Genomic DNA, 22460 nt, shown 5'->3' on the forward strand with positions numbered 1-22460 from the left:
TCGGGGACTTGAACCGGCGACCCTACGGCTCACAGTCCAAGCCCCCACTGACTGAGCCACAAATGTCTTTGTGTGAAAGTATCTGCATGTTCTCAGGAACATGGGATGTATGTGCTACTCTGCTTAAGTACAATGTTCAGGCATTTCTATTAATCACTTATATATTGTTACTTATATGCAGTGGTGTAAAGTAACTAAGTAAATTCACTCAAGCTCTGCATGTTGAGGTAGGCCTACTTGTGCTTTACTTAAATATTTCAATGTTGTTGCTACTTTGTACTTCTACCCCACCATAATTCAGAGGTATATCTTGTACTTTTACTCCGCTACATTTATGTAATACATTATACGTTACTTTGTGGATGAACAATATAATCAAGTGTTGAATCAGACTTTAGTTCCACCTGGAGTAATCCACCAGCTACCCTGCAGTCTACAAAGTACTTCAGACTAGCTGCACCTTCACCAGCTTTGAGAACACTTTCATGATCAATCATTATAAAACATATCATATATATTATTCTGAAATGGACCAATCTGCACAACGACTACTTTCACTGTCGCTACTTTCACTATATTTTCATGATAATACTTTTCTACTTTTACTTGAGGAACATTTTGAATGCAGGAATTTTACTGTAATAGAGTATTCCTACACTCTGGTACTTCTACTTTTACTCAAGTACAAGATCTGAGTACTTTTTCCACCTTTGCTTATATATTATGTGTATTATGTTGGCAGCAGACTGGCCATGGTGCTAAAGCAAACTGAATAACTACATGTTATATTTACGTAAAGCACATTGGTTGAAGCTGAGTAACAAAAACAGATTGGAGAGTTTGACATTTAGGGTGCGATTCGCCGAAACAAATATGTGTAACGCATATACACTCCAGACTTGATTTAAACTCAGTTAAAAGATAAGTTAGAGCAACAAGAGATATTATTATTATTATGATCATTATATACAGTATTTTGTATACAAAAAAAGCTCACATCGTGGTAGACATACAAAGGTATACAAAATTACATCAAAGAAACAATAAAACATAATAAATAAATAAAAATACAGTTGCATACTTCAGATTCAATATTTGTTAAATACGTACTTAGTTTTGATTGCCTTTTTTATTCATAACGTTTTTATTAGTGCTAGTGCTACTATATTGTTTTGATTCTTCGTAAAACAAATTGTAATTATATTGATATCTCTTAAAATAGTCGCAGAAAAGTGAAAAGTGATATCACATTGCATACAGTTACCAGTGAAATACATAATCATTCAAAAGGGTGGTGGGCAAAAACATTTTATTTTTGATCGGAAAAAGTGTCCCGACCACTTTCAAGACAAAGTGACACCCATGCTGGCAACCACCAGAGGGCAGCAGAGTTCAAGTAATACATATAGCATGCATGATGAATCTAAAGAGAAGACGAAGGAAGGGTCATGGGAGTGAGTTCGGTATACAGATGTGTGCACTGCTTTGAAACCCAGGCTATGCATTTTAGTTAATGATCTTAATTTAGGTGGGTGTAAGATCTTTAAGGCTTGTGTCATTCTGAAATGTAAAACCTTATTTAAAGTTTGTCTAAAGAGGTACTCGAAATGGTGTGTTTGCACTTCACACATAATCACAGAGAATACTCTTGACATATGATGTTGATCCAACAATACACATCATCTGTGTTTCCTGCACCACAACACAGAGCAGGGGCTGACACAGAATCACTTTGGCCACTGCACACAGAGCTTCTCGCAGTGGTGGAATGTAACGTTATAGGCCTACAAGGAATAGTTGAATTGTACTTAATGTACTTAATTTTGGGGTACTTGTACTTTACGTGAGTATTTTCCTTTTCTGTTACTTTGTACTTCTACTTCACTAAGTTTCAGAACGAAATGTTGTACTTGTATTGCCTTATTTATTTGGCCCCTTTAGTTACTTTTTCACCTATACAAGTTATGATATATATTTACTAACAATTCTCTCAATGCTTTCCAAATAATTGCTCCATATTGACATATAATGTAATTCCCAACACATTTATAAGAGGCATTCTGCATACGTGTTTTTACTTTTGATAATTGAGTACATTTAGCTGATAACATTTCTGTAATTTTACTTAAATCATATTTTCAACTCTTACTTGTAATGGAGTATTTTAAGACTGTGGAATTAGAACTTTTACTTAAGTACTTTTTTCACCACTGGCTTCTGGTAACAGATGGAACATGTTCTCAGTTCACCTCTCCATGTATTTCTTGTATGTGGGAATGCTATGGCAATGTTTAATCAAAGGCCAAGTTGTTAGCATACATGCATCCAGGTGGCAGGAATACCGATACCAAACATCAGTTAATCAGGACAGTTGTTGTTGAAATATGTTGCAGTGACTAACTAACCAGTGTCAGCACATTTCCAATGAACCACAGTAAGTCAATAGTACAATCACTGTTGTATTTATCCAGATGTCACACATTAAAAAACGAATCAGGTGGCTTTACAATGTGTTCAGCATATGACACCTTTGTCCTCAGACATTACATCCTTCAAAGCTTGTTCAGCTCCTTAGCTCTGGGGCAGTTACTGACCTGGACCCTGATTTATTTCACATAGAAGTGAAGTTCAAAATAATGATTTATGTTGCATACATGGTGAACAACAAGGAGAGCTGTGAAAAACAGGAACCTATTTAGTTTTTTTTATAGTTTTGAATAGAAAATAGAACACATGCTATTCTTAAAAAAAAGAGAAATATTAGGAACACATTTTTGGATGGAGAGAACTGCATCTGGGAATTAGACATTACATTACATGTAACTTGTTAGACACTTGTATCCAAAGCAACTTCCATACATGCAGCACTGGGCAGTGCCAGGGCAGTGCCAGGGCAGTGCCAGGGACACAACGACATGCTGACTGCAGTGGGACTCAAACTTGCTGATCAGAAGATCGGTGCACTATCTCACTGAGCCACAGCCTCCAAATAAATAGAGTGGGTTTTTGTACATTATACTTAGAAACACAAATACAGTGGTGGAAAGTAATTAAGTATATATACTCAGGAACTGTACTTAAGTAAAAACAAAGTGTGGAGGCCTACTTGTCCTTTAATTAAGTATGTTCACATTATACTACTTGTATTTTTACTCCACTACAACTTCATTAGTTACTTGTTACTTTGCAGATTTAGGTTATTAATAACAAAGATATAAATCAGCTAACTATTATTATATACTATTGCTGCTTTTGCTTTAATAATCCGAGTATGTATTTCACCTCTGCAAAAATACAACTATTGCTTAGTTACAACACTGCTACAGCTTCTACCAGTAATAGAACATATACTAATTAATAATTTGAATACAATTGTGGTAAGAGATACTTATAGTTGATTTAAAAAAAAAACATATAGCCTACTGTTGAAGTCAAACATAGGAAGTGGAAGGACAGGGATTGCAGGAGAATACGAAGAGGAAGCGCAGGAGGAAGAGATGGGAAAAGGAGGACGAGAGAAGAAGTGAGAGGAGGAGTCTGTTTGTTGACATCGGACGAAAACGAAAATCAGATGAGTGAAGACTGATGAAACAAACTACATTTCTCGCCGTCATCAAGACATATAGCCTTGGCGAAAGCTAAGGTAAAGCACCGCCTGATGGGCTGCCACTCGGTCACCTGTGACCGCTGTCTGTTCACTGTGGTTCCACACATAGCTCGTAGCTAGCGCTGGTCCCACTGGTTATGTTAGCTAACACCATAGCAGGGAAAGTCACCGTTAGCCTCAAGCTAATTCTGACGCTGAGATGCACTGCTGACACCGTATCGGCAAGTTGAGGCTTAACTTGGAAAACACATGTTTGTCTCTTTGATATTTGTGTAGGTATTATTGAATAGGTTTATAGTTTGTGTGTGTTATTCAGTAGCTATCTAGTGGCAGTGTTGTTAAAGTAAAACTGATGTACAGTTAGCTAGCTAGAAAGCTAGCTAACTGTAGTCTGCCGTGTCTCCCAGGGGTTGTTGCTGTGTGCTGAACTAACAGACCTGTAGCACTAACTTAGAGACAGGGCAACTTCACTCACTAACTTCCTTTTGTCAGCAGGACATTCAGCTTGATATAGATAAGTAAGGATAATTGTGTTTGTAACGTTAATATTGAAACACAAAGTTGTTAAAAATAACACAACATTGGTGGAAAGCAGTATCAGCAGTGGTGTAAAGTAAGTACATGTATTTAAGTATTGTACTTGTGAGGTGCTTGTACTTTAATTGAGCATTTCCATGTTATGATACTTTGTAATTCTACTTCACTAAAAGTCAGAGGTAAACATTGTACTTTTACTCCACTACATTTATTTAATACCTTTAGTTACTTTGCATATATGGATTAAGGATCCAAACATGATCAACACTTAAATCAGACTGTAGTTCCACCTGGAGTATTATTCAGAAGCTACCCAGCAATACATACAGTAGTTAGTTCATCAATGATTATAATGACAACATATATATATATGATTCTGAAATGCGTAAATCTGCATAGCGATTACTTTGGGTTTTCTGGTACTTTTGGTACTTTAGGTATATGTTGATGCTTATACTCTTTTACTTTTACTTGAGTAACAATTTGATTGCATGACTTTAACTTGTAACAGAGTATTCCTACACTCTGTACTTCTATTTTTACTTAGGAAGAAATCTGAAGAACTTCCACCTCTTCAAACTAGTAGCACTAACATAAAGACATGAACTTAAGTCACTATTTTCATTTGTTAGAAGGAGTCATTCAGCTTGATATCAATAAGTTAGGATAATTGTATTTGCAACGTTCATGTTGAAACAAGTGGTTAAAAAGAACACACCATCGGTTGCAAGCAGTATCAGCCATACGCATGACAACTAGCTCTCTAAAGAATGGACACATCGGAGATATATGTCTTCAATTCCATTTTTCACACATGGAAAATACAGTAAGGGTTTTTTGGAACATCATTGACCTGTAATGTGTAGTTTATGACCAGGGGTGGAAGAAGTATTCAGAAGCTTTACTTCAGTCAAAGTACTGATACATTATTGTCAAAATACTTCATTACAAGTAAAAGTCCTGCATTCAAAATCTTAATTAAGTAAACGTACAAAAGTATTATCAGCAACATGTACTTGCATTACAAAAAGTAATCATTTTGCAGAAAAATTGCCTTTTTTGTGTGTATATTATATTTATACATGTGACATTTTCTAGATAATATTGTTGCATCAAGTCGCATTTAACTCGTGGACAAACACAATTCTGACTGACTTTCTTAGCAAAATATTTGACTCTTGTGTTTAATATATATATAATTATTAATTAATTAATATATAAAGAGATGCATTTTGTTAAAGGTAGTTCAAGCAGTTAAATAAATGTAGTGGAGTAGAAGTATAAAGTAGCATATCATGGAAATACTCAAGTAAAGTATGTACCTCAAAATTGTACTTAAGTACAGTATTCGAGTAAATGTACTTACTTCCCTCCTCTGTCTATGACTTGGATGTTTCAACTAATATTTGGAATGAATGTCATTACTTGTTCGCTAAGTCTCTGACTCAGTGTATGTGATTTGAGTCCGTTTATCTCTTTGGTCAAAGGGAAACTTGTTGTTTCTGATTTCCACCAGAAACAAGCTCCTGTGAAAAGACATGTCCTAACTTTGTTGGATGAATGTCTCCTCAGGTCCCCTGCACGGCCCTGTCTTTAATCTGAGCCGGAGACAAAGAGGCTAACATGGCAGCAAAAGCAGGAGACAACCCTGACAGCCTCATGACTCTGGCAACCATCTTCTGCCTGAGGAACCTTAGGAAGACCATGTGCTACCAGGGATTCAAGAACAAGCTCTGTCTGCGCTCGGACATCTTCCTTCCAAGCGAGATCTGCGACAAGTTGGTCAACACGTACGTCACATGATACATCTGCAACCATTCCCTTCATCTACCTTTCCATTCTCTTAAAATGCCTCATCATCTCAATATTACATATTCCATGTTTTTTTTGTTTTTTGTACAGATACATGGAGTTGGTCCACACAGATAGTAACTTTGAACCAGAGGAAAGCTTCTTCCAGCTGTTCTCAGACCCCTGCAGCACCAGGCTGACCAGGGTACAGCTGAGAGAAGACTTCGTACGGGACAGAGATCTGGAGGCCATTCAAAAACAGGTGGGGTTTTTCAGAAAACTGGGATTGACTCTCATCGTCCAGTCCACCTCTGTGAAACAGCTCGACTAGTACACTTAGATAATGGAAGTACCTGGAGCCATTCACCTTTTTGCTCACTTTAGGCCTCAGTCGTGATTTCGTAGGCGTCATCGTTTACACAGACGCAGCATATCCTGCGCTAAGTGGTCTAAACTCTTGCTGTATATTTTGGTTAGAATCATACACTCTTATTTTGTCTATGGTTGTCATTTGTCTGCTTGTGTAATGTCCGACACGATGATGTGGCAGCTCTTCTTCAGAGGTGAACAGACTTGAAATAATAACTAGACAACAGTGTGAAAAATACAGCTAAACATTTCACTCACAACTTAAAACAACAGCATTGCTGTTAACAAAGAAGAATTCCCATTACACTACACTACATTATTCTCATTTCTTTTTTGAGCCAATAGACACATCTGTTATGTTTTTGAGATACATTGCATTGTAAGTCAAACTGGGGCTCCTCCTATCCCTCTTTTCATAATACCAAGAGCTCCATAACCCCGTGTCAGAGCCATCTTGAGGGAGGTCATGCTTGGTTTGAAGCCGTCACAATGATGTCTTATTTCATGTGTGTGCTCAAGGCAGGGCTCGCACGGGCGCTGGAGATCCTTGAAAATCCTTGACAATGTACGAGGTGTTTTCAAGGTTTGAAAAGTGCTTGGGTTTTAGGAATGCTGCTTGAATTTGGGATAAAGTGCTTGAAATTGTAAGCTTTATTTCACTTTTTAGATGAAAAGAAAAGAAAGAAGTTGGAGTGCGCGTAATTGCTTCGCTTCTACATAAAGCAGCTCTGCTCCGGCCTTCCCGCGCTATGCGCGCGACCTGCAAGTGTTCGTGTTACGTGTGCCCTGGGCATTCTGATGAGTGATAGATGTGTGCCAGGAGGTTGCCGTTTCAACGAGCGTTGGCTAGCAGAAGACAAATACAAGCCATGGCTGAGACGAGGGTCAAGCCCACGAGTAGCCTCCTGCAAAGTGCAACAAATAACGATGCGAGAGTCTGCGCTGACGAGCCACATGAAAGGTACGCCGTAGCAGAGCATTTTAGATTAGGCTAACGTTGCATGTTACGTTTGTTTAAGCTAACGTTAGCGAGCTGAATAGCGAACTCGATGAGGGATAATAATAATAATTGCAGGGACAATCGTTTCAGAGGAGCGTACCTATGTTAAGATGTGCGTTACAGTCGCCATCCTGTGGTGTTCAGAGGACGAAGCACTCACTTGTAATTCAACCCAGTCTCACAGCATTTCGTGTTATAGTCACGAAATATAATCTATTGATTCGACAGAGCGATTTTAAAAGCAATGTATTTCTACTGGTAGTATGTTTCGTGCCTAAACCAAATGTGACTTGCTCTATCGAAATCAGTCACATGGACCCGAAGACACATTTTCGTTTGTATTACTGGTCGCTCGCGAGTGTGTGTGTGTTTGTGTATGTTTGCGCTTGTGTACCGGGGAAACACTCACAAGAAACACCGGCTGTTTTTATGCCTGCTGTGACGTTAAATTAATTTGTTTATTTGAAAACAGATGAAAACAAACTGTCCCGGACCCTGTCGTGTTATCTATGATTACTATACGCCTTTACTTCATAATTTCAGCGGAGGGAGGGGGAGCGGTGCTGCGGAAGAGCAGGGTGCGATTTGAGAGTTGCCTCTTCTTAACTTTACAAGCTACACAAATGTATTTATCGCGAGATTTTGGCAATAACAGTTTCATATTCTGAAAGCCAAGACTTTGTTTATTTAAAATCAAACAACACACACAATCCTGAAAAACTTCTTTTTTTTTACACAAATCCACGTTTATGAGCCGTTGCGACTTTTGACTGATTTCGATAGAGCGGGTCACAAATAATAACAAATTAGAAGGAAAAAAAAATATTCAGATTTCAGTATTCTGAGGCTCTGAGCCCCATTTCTTTTCCTCACAGACGGCAACAAAAGCCCGACATTATACGATTTGTGAAAAAATAAACGATAATGGTGGCTTGATATTGAGTAAGAACATGTTTTTGTGAACCCCACAGCTTCCGGTCTTCCACGACCCGACCGGACAAAACGACGCAGGCACGAAACACACTACCAATAGAAATACATTCTTTTTAAAATCGTTGTGTGACTCGAAAAAAAGGGGGTCGCCATGGTTGATACTTTTAGAAACAGGCTTTTATATAAAATTGAAGTATTATACAAGTAAAACTACATTTTGCTTTAATCCCATGTAATTGTAGAATGAACAGTCTTCCTTTGAAGATGTAGAAGTCAGGTGTCTTGAGTAGTCAGAATTACCTACAAGTCATTGTACACATTAGTAAATATTATTTTCCACTTGTTACCACTGTGAGTCTATTTTTATGCGTGATTTTGTTGCTACAATTCAGACTAATACGCTAGAGGTGGAATAAGTACTCAGATATTGTACTTGAGTAAAAGTAGAAGTACTCAGAACTTGTACTTGAGTAAAAGTAGAAGTACTCAGATCTTGTACTTGAGTAAAAGTAGAAGTACTCAGATCTTGTACTTGAGTAAAAGTAGAAGTACTCAGATATTGTACTTGAGTAAAAGTAGAAGTACTCAGAACTTGTACTTGAGTAAAAGTAGAAGTACTCAGATATTGTACTTGAGTAAAAGTAGAAGTACTCAGATCTTGTACTTGAGTAAAAGTAGAAGTACTCAGATCTTGTACTTGAGTAAAAGTAGAAGTACTCAGATCTTGTACTTGATTAAAAGTACTCAGATCTTGTACTTGATTAAAAGTAAAAGTACTCAGATCTTCTTCTTGAGTAAAAGTTGAAGTACTCAGATATTGTACTTGAGTAAAAGTAGAAGTACTCAGATCTTGTACTTGAGTAAAAGTAGAAGTACTCAGATCTTGTACTTGAGTAAAAGTAGAAGTACTCAGATCTTGTACTTGAGTAAAAGTAGAAGTACTCAGATATTGTACTTGATTAAAAGTAAAAGTACTCAGATCTTGTACTTGATTAAAAGTAAAAGTACTCAGATCTTCTTCTTGAGTAAAAGTTGAAGTACTCCGATATTGTACTTGAGTAAAAGTAGAAGTACTCAGATCTTGTACTTGAGTAAAAGTAGAAGTACTCAGATCTTGTACTTGAGTAAAAGTAGAAGTACTCAGATCTTGTACTTGAGTACAAGTAGAAGTACTCAGATCTTGTACTTGATTAAAAGTAGAAGTACTCAGAACTTGTACTTGAGTAAAAGTAGAAGTACTCAGATATTGTACTTGAGTAAAAGTAGAAGTACTCAGATCTTCTTCTTGAGTAAAAGTTGAAGTACTCCGATATTGTACTTGAGTAAAAGTAGAAGTACTCAGGTCTTGTACTTGAGTAAAAGTAGAAGTACTCAGATCTTGTACTTTAGTAAAGTAGAAGTACTCAGATCTTGTACTTGATTAAAAGTAGAAGTACTCAGATCTTGTACTTGATTAAAAGTAGAAGTACTCAGATCTTGTACTTGAGTAAAAGTAGAAGTACTCAGATCTTGTACTTGATTAAAAGTAGAAGTACTCAGATCTTGTACTTGATTAAAAGTAAAAGTACTCAGATCTTGTACTTGATTAAAAGTAAAAGTACTCAGATCTTCTTCTTGAGTAAAAGTTGAAGTACTCAGATATTGTACTTGAGTAAAAGTAGAAGTACTCAGATCTTGTACTTGAGTAAAAGTAGAAGTACTCAGATATTGCACTTGAGTAAAAGTTGAAGTACTCAGATATTGTACTTGAGTAAAAGTAGAAGTACTCACATCTTGTACTTGAGTAAAAGTAGAAGTACTCAGATATTGCACTTGAGTAAAAGTTGAAGTACTCAGATATTGTACTTGAGTAAAAGTAGAAGTACTCAGATATTGCACTTGATTAAAAGTACAAGTACTCAGAACTTGTACTTGAGTAAAAGTAGAAGTACTCAGATCTTGTACTTGAGTAAAAGTAGAAGTACTCAGATCTTGTACTTGAGTAAAAGTAAAAGTACTCAGATCTTGTACTTGAAAAAAGTACTCAGATCGTGTTCTTGAGTAAAAGTAGAAGTACTCAGATCTTGTACTTGAGTAAAAGTAGAAGTACTCAGATATTGTACTTGAGTAAAAGTTGAAGTACTCAGATATTGTACTTGAGTAAAAGTAGAAGTTCTCAGATATTGTACTTGAGTAAAAGTTGAAGTACTCAGATATTGTACTTGATTAAAAGTAGAAGTACTCAGATCTTGTACTTGAGTAAAAGTAGAAGTACTCAGATCTTGTACTTGAGTAAAAGTAGAAGTACTCAGATCTTGTACTTGAGTAAAAGTAGAAGTACTCAGATCTTGTACTTGAGTAAAAGTAGAAGTACTCAGATGTTGTACTTGAGTAAAAGTAGAAGTACTCAGATCTTGTACTTGAGTAAAAGTAGAAGTACTCAGATCTTGTACTTGAGTAAAAGTAGAAGTACTCAGATGTTGTACGTGAGTAAAAGTAGAAGTACTCAGATCTTGTACTTGAGTAAAAGTAGAAGTACTCAGATCTTGTACTTGATTAAAAGTAAAAGTACTCAGATCTTGTACTTGATTAAAAGTAAAAGTACTCAGATCTTCTTCTTGAGTAAAAGTTGAAGTACTCAGATCTTGTACTTTAGTAAAAGTAGAAGTACTCAGATCTTGTACTTGAGTAAAAGTAGAAGTACTCAGATCTTGTACTTGAGTAAAAGTAGAAGTACTCAGATCTTGTACTTGAGTACAAGTAGAAGTACTCAGATCTTGTACTTGATTAAAAGTAGAAGTACTCAGAACTTGTACTTGAGTAAAAGTAGAAGTACTCAGATCTTGTACTTGATTAAAAGTAAAAGTACTCAGATCTTGTACTTGATTAAAAGTAAAAGTACTCAGATCTTCTTCTTGAGTAAAAGTAGAAGTACTCAGATCTTGTACTTGAGTAAAAGTAGAAGTACTCAGATCTTGTACTTGATTAAAAGTAAAAGTACTCAGATCTTGTACTTGAGTAAAAGTAGAAGTACTCAGATCTTGTACTTGAGTAAAAGTAGAAGTACTCAGATCTTGTACTTGAGTAAAAGTAGAAGTACTCAGATATTGTACTTGAGTAAAAGTAGAAGTACTCAGATCTTGTACTTGAGTAAAAGTAGAAGTACTCAGATCTTGTACTTTAGTAAAAGTAGAAGTACTCAGATCTTGTACTTGAGTAAAAGTAGAAGTACTCAGGTCTTGTACTTGAGTAAAAGTAGAAGTACTCAGATCGTGTACTTTAGTAATAGTAGAAGTACTCAGATCTTGTACTTGAGTAAAAGTAGAAGTACTCAGATATTGTACTTGAGTAAAAGTAGAAGTACTCAGATATTGTACTTGAGTAAAAGTAGAAGTACTCAGATCTTGTACTTGAGTAAAAGTAGAAGTACTCAGATCTTGTACTTGAGTAAAAGTAGAAGTACTCAGATCTTGTACTTGAGTAAAAGTAGAAGTACTCAGATCTTGTACTTTAGTAAAAGTAGAAGTACTCAGATCTTGTACTTTAGTAAAAGTAGAAGTACTCAGATCTTGTACTTGATTAAAAGTAGAAGTACTCAGATCTTGTACTTGATTAAAAGTAGAAGTACTCAGAACTTGTACTTGAGTAAAAGTAGAAGTACTCAGGTCTTGTACTTGAGTAAAAGTAGAAGTACTCAGATCGTGTACTTTAGTAATAGTAGAAGTACTCAGATCTTGTACTTGAGTAAAAGTAGAAGTACCAGAGTGTAGGAATACTCTGTTACAGTAAAAGTCCTGCATTCAAAAATGTTCCTCAAGTGAAAGTAGAAAAGTATTCACATCAAAATATAGTGAAAGTAGCGACAGTAAAAGTAGTCATTGTGCAGATAGAATAATATATATGATATGTTTTATAATGATTGATCATGAAAGTGTTCTCAAAGCTGGTGGAGGTGCAGCTAGTCTGAAGTACTTTGTAGACTGCAGGGTAGCTGGTGAAGGAGCAGCTAGTCTGAAGTACTTTGTAGACTGCAGGGTAGCTGGTGAAGGAGCAGCTAGTCTGAAGTACTTTGTAGACTGCAGGGTAGCTGGTGGATTTACTCCAGGTGGAACTAAAGTCTGATTCAACACTTGGTTATATTTCACATCATTCATCCACATCTGTGAAGTAACTAAAGGGATTACATACATGTAGTGGAGGAGAAGTACACCATGTACCTCTGACTTATGTTTACTGCCAACCTAAAAGTACCTCAACAATAGTAATCAATAATGTATTGAAAAGTTATTTGGCTGATTGTTTTGGCTCAGCCAGGTTATATGGGAGGCCCAGTCTACGTACAGGTCATTTTGAAATATTAAACTTAGTTTTCTTTTCTTGAATTGTTCATCCTCGTGTAGAATGCTATCAAGAAACACACATTTGGTTGTTTATAGCATAAAGAACATCTGATTTAATGTGAGGTAGGGAAATAATCATTTGAGTATAAGTATGTGTATATAAATATGTAATTTACAGCAGCTGTAAGATGCTGGAAAAGTGCTTGAATTTGACTTTGGAAAAGGTGTAAGAACCCTGCAAAGGGTGTTGCTGTCCTATTACCCAGAGTACAGGTATTGACGATGTGTCATGTCACATATTAGGGTGTGTCTGACCCCAGAAGGGCATAGGGTTTGTGACCGCCCTAGCACGAGTGTGTGATAGTCTGTTCAGGCAGTGAATACCATCTGATGGATGTGGACTGTATGCACTGAGACCATAGATGGATTGTATTGTGCTGCACCTGATAACCAGCCTACCCACTCTTAATGGAAGCAGCAAACAAAGGTATCCACACAGTATAGCGCATCAGCAAGGTCCTTCCTGGGAGTTGGAACGCCACAGAGGAGCTCTAGTGTCATGCTAAAGCTCCTCGGCCCAGTCCTTGGTGAGCAGCATATTTACGTCAGTATGCTTCTGAAAGGATTCAGTGATCAGTCATGTGTCGTATATGTGTTCCAACAGGACCTGATTGAGCTCCACCTCACCTACTGCAACAGCCTGTCCTCCCGCAGCCTGAAATCCCTGATCAGCTTCCGTGAGACCTTGGTGTCTCTGTGTCTCTTCGGCTGCAACCACATCTTCTACAGGAAGGGCGGTGCCCCACTCGCATGCAACGAAGACACTGAGGATGAGGAGGAGGAGAGCCCTGCTTCCAGGCAAGCTTTAGAGACAGACTTTAGCTTCCAGGGCTTCAACCGCCTCAGGCTGCTGAACCTAGGCGGCCTGCCGGACGAGGTGGATGCGGAGACGCTGCTCAAACCCCTGAAGTCGCTCACCTCGCTCGACCTGTCTAATGTACAGTTGCTGGGAACAGCGTTTCTCACGCAGTGGAAAGACAGACTCGCGTCTCTTGTGCTCTACAACGTTGACCTGTCAGAGGAGCTGGTCAGCACCATTGTGGAGATGGTCCATCTCAGGTAAGGTGGGAGGGGGCTTTAATGTACAGTTTGTTATAATGATCATTTTAAATACTGCCAGTTGATCATGTCTGCTCTGGATTTAAATGACAAACGACAACACAGACTGTTCTGCTGTGCTGGTGGGATCTGAGTTGAGCTCAAAGGAGCCACTGGCCTGAAGTTGTATCACGATGGACCTACTAAGGATCCTCAGTCCTTTAGATGTGCTTCACACCCAAACCTCATCGGTACCCGTTACTGAAGGACAACACCTACGTTTTGCAGATGGACAATTTGAAAGCAAAAGTGACTTTTCTGGAGCTCTCCACTCGGCCCCACAGCATTCGGTTATATTCATATTTTTCAGTTGAAATATATGTTCTAGCAGAAAATAGTTTACAAGTTCACAAATAACCCGTTCACTCAGTCTTTCGGTATGAATACAGGTTTCTCTCCAACTTCAGAAGCTTTACAAATGTCCTCTGCATGCCATAACTTGCTCTATCCAAGTAGTTTGTCTTTCGCACCAAACATCGACACACATATTTGTCTTAAGGTAGAGCATATGAATCACAATAGTTAGTAGTAGCACATCGCAGGATGTGACGATTTAAAAAGAAAAAGGACTTGTGATGTTAAGTAGGCAAATGAACTCAAACACGTCATGTTACAGTTATGTTGCTGCTTGCTACAAAAGGAAAGCGTGCGCGGCTCTCATGTCAGGGACCTGAGTGAGTGACATGCCGGCTCTGCATCACAGCAGACCACCATCAGATCTCAAAGCACACGGACCGGAGGTTAAAGGTAGAAACACTGGATAAAGTGGTTTCATGTGTTTCTCCAGGCAGGCAGTTCGGCGCTGCTAACGGAGCTAGCTCAGCTTGTTGCTCTGATAACTGAAGATCCAGACGTCCGTGACTAAAATCCTTCATCCGGTTAAAAAGTCGAAATTGAAATGATGCGTTTGAGTCCGAATGCGCTGTGCCCGCAGCTTCACAGAGACTTTCAGCTCAGTGTTCATCTGTTATGTTTTATTGTGTTTGATTAAAACTTTAAATAACTAGATTAATGGATTGCTTTGGATGTTTTGGATTTGGGCGCAAGATTTGTGCTCCCATTACATATTATACAAAATCTGAATTCTAGCATTTATAACTCTCAAAACTAATTAAACTATAATGAAAACGTTCCCATGTTGTTACCTTTAGGTGGCCGATATTCATTTGAATAGAATGTGTCACTGAGGGTGCTAAAACTCTTCCTCCTTCAGGCACCTTGACATCTCCCGGGAGAGCAGGCGCACCTCTAAGTTTAAGATGAGCAGGAAGATCCTGACGGCCATCGTACAGCGCCTGGTCAACCTGGTGTCTCTGGACGTCTCCGGGCACATAATGCTCGACAACTGCACGGTCCCACACATCGAGGAAGCTATGGGGCGGCCGAGGTGGGAGACCAACGCTAGAGTCAACATTGGATATGAACACTTGTTATTTATTGTTTTTCATTTGACTTGCCAATGAACCTTTTTACTTTCTCTCTTTCAGCATCGAGCTGTGCAAGAGCAGCATCTACCCTTTCCAGGAGCTGAAGAGGCCGCTGCAGTTCCTGGGCCTGTACGACACCACCCTCTGTAACGTGACACACATCCCTGCTTATAAGGTACTGCTTCTCTGAGGGCCCACACGCATCACACTTTGTGGCTAATAATAGGTATGAAGGTAATAGTTAGAGCATCCAGGGATTGAAATGTAATGTGAAATCTCAGGGACGTTGTTTCGTTGCCGGCTTTGGGAGTGTGGGGAAGATGGAGTTTTGGTGCCTGCTGACACTATGATAGGTATAAAAGTACCTTTTCACCCTTAGTTGTTTATATTGGGACTTTCCCGACTAATCTTCACATCTTCCGTGCAAGGCGCCTCTTAGCTGCTTCCTGGTGGCCCCTCTACATTTATCTGGGAACGTTGTACGCATTTGTTTTAGAATCAAGGATGTGTCGAAAGAACTAAACAGAGAGAAAGAGTACCCTGTTTTTATTATTTTTATTTGTATTTATATATATCAATTAGGGCTGTCAAGTTATTAACGCGTTATTAACGTTAACGCAAAAAAAAAATTAACTCCACTAATTATTTTAACGCGAATTAACGCATGTGCATTTTTTGTCTTCGGCCGCCCCGTAGTTTCAGAGCGCATCGAGTTTAAATACCATCTATACAATCCAAGCACACATCCAACCACCACTGTGTCGAGAACACACAACTTGCATGAAGTCCACAAAGCGAAAGTAGAGGAGGATTTAAGAGACTCAGCGGAGACTATCGGACTTCACAGTGTGAGGACAGTTACCTCGGGTCACAGCGCATTATATTGACCCACAGTGGGAACTGCACACACACACACACACACACACACACACACACACACACACACACACACACACACGCACACGCAGACACGCACGCACACACAGACACGCACAGACACACACACGCACACACACACACGCACACACACACACACACACACACACACAGACACACACACGCACACACACACACACACGCACACACACACACACACGCACAGACACGCACACACACAGACACACACGCACACACACACACACACACACGCACAGACACGCACTCGCGATGCATCGATTGCGTAGCGTCTTTGCATCGGTAAAAAACCGATTCATTCATATAAAATCCCCTCATCTTGTCAACGCTCAGCAGAGACGATCTTTGATATTTGCTTCGCCACTACGGAGGCCGAGAGTCTCAGTGATCAACACACACGGAAGTTGAGGAGAAAGAGAAACACAGCGCACCGAAAATACCTACAAATCAAACGTTTGGCAACACTTCGGATTGTTCAAGAAAGACGGTGTAATAGTCCTTTTATGCTATATAGTTGACCGCAGGTCATGGAGAGTAATAAGGTATCCGTAGACCTTTGTATGAGGTATCTTTATCACTCAACAGGTAACAGCCATGATACATAGATCCGTCCTAGATGCGGGCTTGCATACACACAGTATCACTCCGCAGCCACACCCCATCAGTAACGTCCTGATGGTATATGTGCGCGGCACTATATACTACAGACGGTCAACTTGAACAATCGCTCGCAAATTGTTAACGATGCCGAGCCGCTTTAAAGTACACACGTAGTACGAGGAACTTAGCGACGCACATAAAGAGGCGACATGGGGTCTGCGGTTGAAAAGAGAAACCTGAAAGTTAGTGAGGTGTTCTGTCAGAGAGTGGTGTTTAGTTTACAGCAGCCTGTGACGGCCAATAACAGTTTAAATGTCTTCCTCACTGTAAGCAGTTATGAAATACCTGTTTGTGAAAGGTTATTTATATTCTTTATTGTTCCTATAGAACCCACTGGTGAGTCAGCCTATGAATGAGTGTTAAGCACATCAGGCTGGCAGCTGTATGGGCATGGCACCATGCTAGCTGTTATTTGCACATTGTTAATCATGAGCAATGCATCCTTACATTGTTTAACTGTGAGGTGTTATACAATTGTACTGTAGCCTACTCTGGAGAGCTTTTAAAGGAAACAAAATAAACGGCATGATGGGATGTGCAGTACCAAATATGTAAAGCACTTTTTTGTTAATGTATGATTTGCTGCATATAAGGAATAAAACAAAAATCCTCTGTCGTACCATATTGAAGTATCATTATTTTTGCATAGTGTTGAATCGCATCGTATCGCACCGAATCGCATAATGTTGAATCAAATCGTATCGAACTGTATCGCCACAGGGGTGAATCGTATCGTATCGCATCGCCTGGTGTTTCAAATGTATCGTTAATGTATCGTATCCTGGCAACGTATCGAGATGCGCATCGCATCGGCCTCAGTGATGGAGATGCACATCCCTAACACACACACATTGTATGAGAGAGGTTCCAGGTTGAATTGAGGCGGATATTTGTAGTTCAGAGGTTGTGTTTAATATTCATGAGAATATTTGTCATTGTTAAATGATAATAAACAAACATTAGCATATGTGTTAGCATAAAGCATATGTGTCCACTCATATGTTCATAAGAGTATTCAAAACTTAAAAATATCCCTCTAAGGAACATTTAGAACAGATACAAAATGTGCGATTAACTGGACGATCATGTGATTAATCGCGATTAAATATTTTTAATCGACTGACATTTTTCTATATTTTTTATTTAAGAAGTACAGTAAGATAAAGAAGTACATCTTTACTTTACTGTACTTTGCTTTAAGTGCCATCATGTCACAAAGTGCTACATGTCTTTGGTAGTTAACGATCTAATTTAGCGGTGATGTACGTTTTCATTCTTTTTGTCATTGTGTTCGGGGTTGCTGTTTCTCTGTGTGCTTGTAAATGTGGGAACAAAGTCATAAAGTGAAATGTTGTTACAGGTCATGAGCACATACTAATTATGCTTAGAAAGCGGCTCGCTGTGTGGCTAACATCTGTGTTGCTGCCTCTCCCAGGTGACCGGATCAAAGAATGAAGAGCAGGTTCTGAATGCCATCGAGGCGTACACAGAGTTTCGCCCTGAGCTGGCCCACAGAGCCATCAATCAGCTGTTCGACATCGCCAGGATACAGCACTGCAGCCAGCTGCTCCGAGCTCTGCAGGTCAGATACAGGAAGGTCGCCTTGCTCTTTGAATGATGGGACACCAGGGACTTCAAAGGAAATCTTTGTTCCATGACCTTGCATGTTAACATAAGATGTACTTTATTGATCCCAAATTGGGATTTTTTATAAAAAAAGGTTATGCTTGTTCAACACTACTCTTAAATCTCTTCTCTGAACGTGCTGTCCTTTAGCTGGTCATAGCAGCGTTGAAGTGCCACAAATACGATAAGAGCATCCAGGTGACGGGCAGCGCCGCTCTGTTCTACCTGACCAACACGGAGTACCGCAGTGACCAGAGTGTGAGGCTGCGCAGAGAGGTCATCCAGGTGGTGCTGAACGGAATGGAGCAATACCAGGAGGTCACCGTAAGTCCGCCCGGCTCCCATAAACTCAGCCCAACCTAAAGTCTATCTGGCAAATTGAAATACATTTTCTAAAGGTGAATTTCATATATGATATTTAGATACTACAACACCTTTTATCCGAAGTATGGAGCAATGAACAAAGTGTGTAACAAGTATTAAAACTATGCCATGCTCATTCACATGAAAACACGATATCTCCGAACATTTAGGAGGGAACTGCTTGTTCTGTGAATGTCAAACATCCACTTGGATTGAAACTTTTTGGCCCCAAACAAAAAAAAGCTTTTTCCAAATGTTGACAATTTCACAAAAGTGTTGCTATATTGGACAGACACATTTTCATTATATGCAGCAGAATGAAAGCACTTCATATGCGGCTTTCACACCAGCGCTTTTCCCTTTCTAGCTCCGAGCGGGAGCTTTTCTGGTTCAGCTCCGGTTTCCCTTTTCAGCTCCCGCTCTGTGCACACCGCCCACTGGCGCCCCAGAGCTGCCCCTGCTGCGTCATGACGTCACCGTTTACATCGCTGATTTGCTCCCCAACGGCAGCCATTACGGCGCTCACAACAACAGCGTCGGGTCGATGATCGTGTTGCTTTTAATCACACGAAGCCAGAATAAATTGAATAACGACTTCTCCAACCTTATACTTTGCTCCAGAGTGCCGTGGTTCATTGTTTATTAATGTGTTTCTGCAGCATTTACCGACCGCTGCAGAGCTGGCTGCTCTTCCACGGGAGTTTATTCTCCCGTTAGCTCCCGGTTAGCTCACACTGCAGCGGCCGCTCTAAAGTATTCACTGTCCGACTCACACAAGCAGCTGATGCATATCCCCAGTTCCCCTTAGCCTAAGTGAATGTGTGTCAGTCTGAATTGACGCTGTTTGGTATCACAACGCTGTTACGAAAGTTTCTCTGGTATAAAACGGGTGATGTTGGCATAGCAACCGAAGCTAAACTGACTACTTGCATCCGATAGCTGCAATAATACAAAACAACACGTCTGCCTCTCTCCACAATGATCGATAACAGTGAACGGATGGTCAAAGTAAGGCACAAATAAACAGAACCACACAAAGCCTGGTTAGTGCTGCCTGACTTCATAAAGTGTGTTTATAAGCACTACTGCTTGTAGGCAGGCATAGCAGTCGACCCATGTTCAGGGGAGGTGGGGTTAGTTTCCTGCACGCCTCGACGTAAGAGAGACGTAAGCGACGTCGCCTCTTAGCTCCAAAGCTCTTGCCTCTGGACCAGGGGCGGATCTAGACAAATATTCATGGGGTGGCAAGAGGGTGGCAGGAGATTTTGAGGGGTGGCATCCCCTGACAGAAGTATATGCTGATTTAAATCGCAATCATATCAATCAATTAGGGGTGTAACGGTACACGTACCCGTACTGAAATTATTCGGTACGGGCCCTTCAGTTCGGTACACGAGTGTACCGAACGAATATAGCATTAAACGTAAAGAATTGAGAACATGAACAACTTTCTGGACGTAATCTATATCATTTAATTTCCTTGGACGAGAGGCATACTATCAGAGCTGGTCACAGGGATGCGTTCAAATGTAGTCAGTAATTTGAGGAAATGGCGAACGCAGATAAAGTTGAGCTTGAAAATCCTCCAGCATCATTGAAGTCTCCGGTTTGGGAACATTTTGGTTTCGCAGTTACGTACAAGGATGACGGATCACTGTTAATAAATAATAATAATAATAATAATAGATTTAATTTGTTAGCGTTTTTACAGGTGCTCAAAGACGCTTTACAGATGTAGTGAAGAACTGTTATGATTAACATATTCATTTATTATTGAATACACTATATTTTTTGGAGGAGTTAATGATGAATGTTCATCAAGATGCTTGCTCACCCTCCTTCAAATTTGAAAAACAAGTAATTATATAATTATTGATATACAGTTACAACCTTGACTTTACATCAGAAAGAACAAACATTAAAGAAGTGACTAACTGCATCAGTTAGGGTTAAAAAACGTGTATTCAGCTAAAACATCGCTGCAGTTATTATCCAGTGGAAGGTCCTTACCTACTGGCCTAGTTACATCAAAGCAGTTACTTTCTGTTGGCTGGGCAGTGTAGTTTTACACACCGTCTTATTTTACTTTCTCAGGTCTTAAAACTGTTTTTTGGGGGCAGACCCCCTCAAAGAAAAAAATATATACACGCATACAAGGTCATCATCTTAATAGTTTGTTATTCTCATCGAGTCATCCGTAAGCAGAGCATCAAGTTGACGTGTCTATTACAGCTGAATGCAGCGATTACTATTTTGTTCAGCAAAACGCCTCACAAACGTATTAAGATCAACAGCTTTAGTGCGTTTTGATTCAATGCTGAGTACAGCCAAACTGACAGTCAGTGTAGACCGCAACTACCTCATTCTTTCAGTGCTTGGGTCCGAACGAAAGGCTTCTCGTTTTGCGCCGTTCCCCCTGTTCAAGTGAATTCGCCACCAATCATATTTCCACTCTCGCGCCAGGACCGGGGGAGGGGTTACATGACGTGCATCTTGTGGTGCATTCACTTGCACTCGGACATTAGAGACTTTCTCTCATAAATGTCTGATGAGCCACAACTTTTCTTTCAAAACAAAGATGCCAACTGGGGTGGCAGCCGGGGTGGCAAGGCTATTGTTTAGGGTGGCAGTTGCCACCCCATGCCACCCCGGTAGATCCGCCCCTGCTCTGGACCGACAATTTTTTGGAGCTGGAAATGAAGCGGATTCCGGAGCTAAGAGCCGGCGCCGCTGCGGTGTGAACAGGAAAACCCGGTGCTTTTCAGGCTCTAGCTTCGAGCCGGAGCTGAAAAGGCGCTGGTGTGAAAGGGGCACGAGAGACATCAGATGAAATCTGGTCATCTGTTATGACTACCTTCTGTTGGTCTTCAGAGTTCTCAGATGGATCGGTAACCCTCACTGTCCCCCCCGTCCCCGTCCCCCGTCCCTCACAGGTCCAGAGGAACTGCTGCCTGACTCTGTGTAACTTCAGCATTCCAGAGGAGCTGGAGTTCCAGTACAGTCGGGTCAACCAGCTACTGCTGAAGATCCTGGAGCCAGCCCGGCAGGACGAGTCCATCCAGAGGATCGCTGTGCACCTCTGCAACGCTCTGGTCTGTCAGGTGGACAACCACCACAAGGAGGCTGTGGGGAAGATGGGCTTTGTCAAGGTAACATCAGGAGGATCTCTTCTCCTTTAGCTCTCCCATATTTCGGACAAATTCCAACAGTTATCAAACTGAAATGATCTTTGTCTATCGTCGTGAAATGAGATATTCTGTATAAAAGGGTCATATATTACTAGTCCTCTTCATTTTGACAGATTTCTTAAAAAACCTGCAAAATTCAGATTATTTTTGTACGCCTTTTTTTGTATTCTCCGTGGGGAAAATCATCCTCTGTGTTTGATCCATCTTAACCATTAAGAAGGTAAACTGCCCTAAGATGCAATGTGTTCACTAAGGTGGTAGAAGTGTGTTTGAATGTAGAGGATTCAGACGAGACAGAAATGTGCAGAATAACTTATCAGAATTGATCTTCCTGGCTCTGATTTTGCAGCCATGCTTTTGCTTTTGCAGGATCTAATGCAACGTAATCTGCCATAAACTATGCTGGCAATCACTATTGCTAGTTCTAATCCTCTGTGAGAGTGAGGAGTGAGCCGACCTCGATCTGCAGGGGTGTTGAGCTCACTAGAAACTTACACCAGGCCGAGCAGGCGGGTCAAAATGTCCAAAGCACAGTTTATCAATAACTTACAGAAATTGGTATGCAAA

General features: G+C 40.0%; 1 protein-coding gene across 1 annotated transcript in view; it reads left to right on the plus strand.

The window, feature by feature from the left end:
- The first annotated feature begins 3474 nt into the window (after positions 1–3474).
- The window catches only part of zer1 (zyg-11 related, cell cycle regulator), a 29253-nt gene continuing 10267 nt past the window's right edge, over positions 3475–22460 (plus strand). Inside the window, exons 1-9 of the mRNA XM_034095748.2 lie at positions 3475–3643; positions 5717–5934; positions 6047–6197; positions 13221–13675; positions 14928–15101; positions 15202–15316; positions 18152–18298; positions 18493–18666; positions 21639–21854. Of these exons, the coding sequence (XP_033951639.1) occupies positions 5768–5934; positions 6047–6197; positions 13221–13675; positions 14928–15101; positions 15202–15316; positions 18152–18298; positions 18493–18666; positions 21639–21854 (1599 nt within the window). The 5' untranslated portion in view covers positions 3475–3643; positions 5717–5767. The remainder of the gene's footprint in view (positions 3644–5716; positions 5935–6046; positions 6198–13220; positions 13676–14927; positions 15102–15201; positions 15317–18151; positions 18299–18492; positions 18667–21638; positions 21855–22460) is intronic.

Source organism: Pseudochaenichthys georgianus, chromosome 12 (assembly GCF_902827115.2).
Source record: "Pseudochaenichthys georgianus chromosome 12, fPseGeo1.2, whole genome shotgun sequence".
NCBI lineage: Eukaryota > Metazoa > Chordata > Actinopteri > Perciformes > Channichthyidae > Pseudochaenichthys > Pseudochaenichthys georgianus.